Source organism: Cicer arietinum, chromosome 4, assembly GCF_000331145.2.
Source record: "Cicer arietinum cultivar CDC Frontier isolate Library 1 chromosome 4, Cicar.CDCFrontier_v2.0, whole genome shotgun sequence".
Lineage (NCBI taxonomy): Eukaryota > Viridiplantae > Streptophyta > Magnoliopsida > Fabales > Fabaceae > Cicer > Cicer arietinum.
The window spans coordinates 35,184,761-35,187,077 of NC_021163.2; the positions used below are offsets into that span (position 1 = coordinate 35,184,761).

The window sequence follows — 2,317 nt, forward strand, 5'->3', positions numbered from 1 at the left end:
TGCCACTGACTTACTGTGTAGTCGAATACAGACTGTTGTATTCGAATACAGACATGTTGTTTTGCTACTGACTTACAGTGTAGTCGAATACAGACTGTTGTATTCGAATACAGACATGTTGTTTTTGCTGCTGAATGCTGAAACAGCCTTGTATTCGAATACAAAGATGCTGTATTCGAATACAACAGTGTGGTTTTGTTAAAAACTTCATTTTTCAACCTTGTTTATGCATGTTTGGCATATGGAAACCCTTTTAAGGTGCATGCTTAGTTGAAAGGTTATTTTGTGCATTCAAAACTTAAATGTTATGTGTTATCTGTTAATTTCGGTTGGTGACCCTTTACAACTATTGTGGAAATCTGGGCTTTGCCCTCAGATGAGAGCCATGACGATCCTACTGGTTCGTACCCTACGGATGGGAATGCTTGACTGGAGCTACGTGAGGAGGATCTCACGGGGCGCGTGGAGATCACTCAGGGTGTATAGTTTTTGGTAGGATGATCAGATTAGGTTGATGTATAGGGACTAGACGTCCTACTTTTTGGGTTGGAGTATTTTGATTTGGAAAACTGTACTTATACTAATATTGTCAGTTTGACATCTTATTTGAATGGGTTCCATGTACCATTTGTTATTGTGTAAATGCTTTGGAATTATATTTGGAGAAACTTTTCCGCTGCTTGTAAATTATAATGACTCAATTATTTATCCAAAGGCATTTCCTTGTTTATTTCTCTGTTTTAGTTTAATCTCTTTCAAAAAAAAAAAAATACCCTCGCTTTGAAAAATACGGGGTGTTACACATAATAAATTGACCGCCTTTGGAAAAACACATTCAACTGCGTTCATCAACGCAAGATCTCTATTAGTAACAATTACTTCAACTTCACCACCTGTAATATGTTCTTTCAACATTTGTAGTGCCCATGTAAAATTATCAACACGCTCAGACTGTAGATACGCAAATCTCACACAAAATGTCATTTCTGTAGATGTAACACCAATAATTTCAAGTAATGGCATCCGATACCTACATGTCTTGTATGTGCTATCCAAAATCAATATTATGTGAAAATTATTTACAAAACTGATAGCGTCTGGATGAGTCCAAAAGATATCCCTCAACTCATTTGAACCCTCTACCTTCCTATATCGATAGACATATTTGTCGCGTTCCATCAATGTCAAAAGATGTTGCATTTCTGTTCTATTACCTCTAAGTGATGAACGATATGCTTGACGTGCATTATAAACTTGTTTTATTGTCGTCAAACTTGTAACATTATGATCATTTATTGTCATCAATATGTTTCTTGGTTTGATCATATTTTTCGTCATATCACCAAGTACAACTTTCTCTTCCTGAGACTTTTTGGGAAATTCGTGGTTATGAACACCGCATATTACATGCAGATACCATCCATCACCAACATTTGATGGTGTACCTCTCAATCTAAAAGGACATTCACATTTTCTACTCCAAGTACTCCTCGTCGGTTTAGGATTCTTCCAAGGTCTATATTTACCGCTTCTTTCACAACCAAGAATTAATTTTGTCTTTGTTCTTGGTCGTGTTGTCGCATTTTCAGATCTAAAAATAACAACGACAACTCCATTTTCCCTTCCAACATTTCTAGCCCATTTTAATAAATCATCTCGCGTATCAAACATCATGCCGGTGCTAAATACATCAGTCAAAATAACCATAACATCTTCACCTCCCTTGTTCATAATGTCATTCATTGCATCAAAATCATCATACATTTCATCGAAATCACGTTCCAAACAGTCATTCATATCCTCAAAATCAGGTTCCAAACCTTCATATATTTCATCACTATTGTCTTCCCCATGGTCCATTTATCTGTATCCAGAACAAAAGAAAACTAAATTTTCAATTTTTTTTAATAACATGTACGTGAACTACAATTCACGTAAGTTTACGTGAACTCAGTTCACGTATGTTTACGTGATCTGAAATCTAGTAAACGTACATGAACTGAGTTCACGTAAACTTACGTGAATTGCAGTTCATGTACATAACTTATTTTTCAAACTTCTGCTGAGTACGCAATTTCATATCACGTACATGGCTTATTATTTAACATTCAACGATTACGCAATCTTAGTTCACATAGGTGTACGTGAATTCAAATTGCGTACAATATGAGAATTCAAGTTTCAAACTTTATTGATTACGCAATCTGAGTTCACGTAGGTATACATGAATTCAGATTGTGTAGAGTATGAGATTTTTAATTTTTTAAAACATACGTGAACTCAGTTCACGTAACTCCAAAATGTACGTGAACTGAGT

At 35.4% G+C, this 2,317-nt stretch overlaps 1 protein-coding gene across 1 annotated transcript in view; it reads right to left on the reverse strand.

Annotated features, from left to right (window-relative positions):
* Nucleotides 1–1,860, reverse strand: part of LOC101503590 (uncharacterized) — a 6,472-nt gene extending 4,612 nt beyond the window's left edge. The window contains exons 1-2 of the mRNA XM_004512795.1: nt 1,084–1,860; nt 817–951 (exon numbers count right to left, since the gene is read on the reverse strand). Of these exons, the coding sequence (XP_004512852.1) occupies nt 817–951; nt 1,084–1,860 (912 nt within the window). The remainder of the gene's footprint in view (nt 1–816; nt 952–1,083) is intronic.
* Nucleotides 1,861–2,317: the final 457 nt, after the last annotated feature.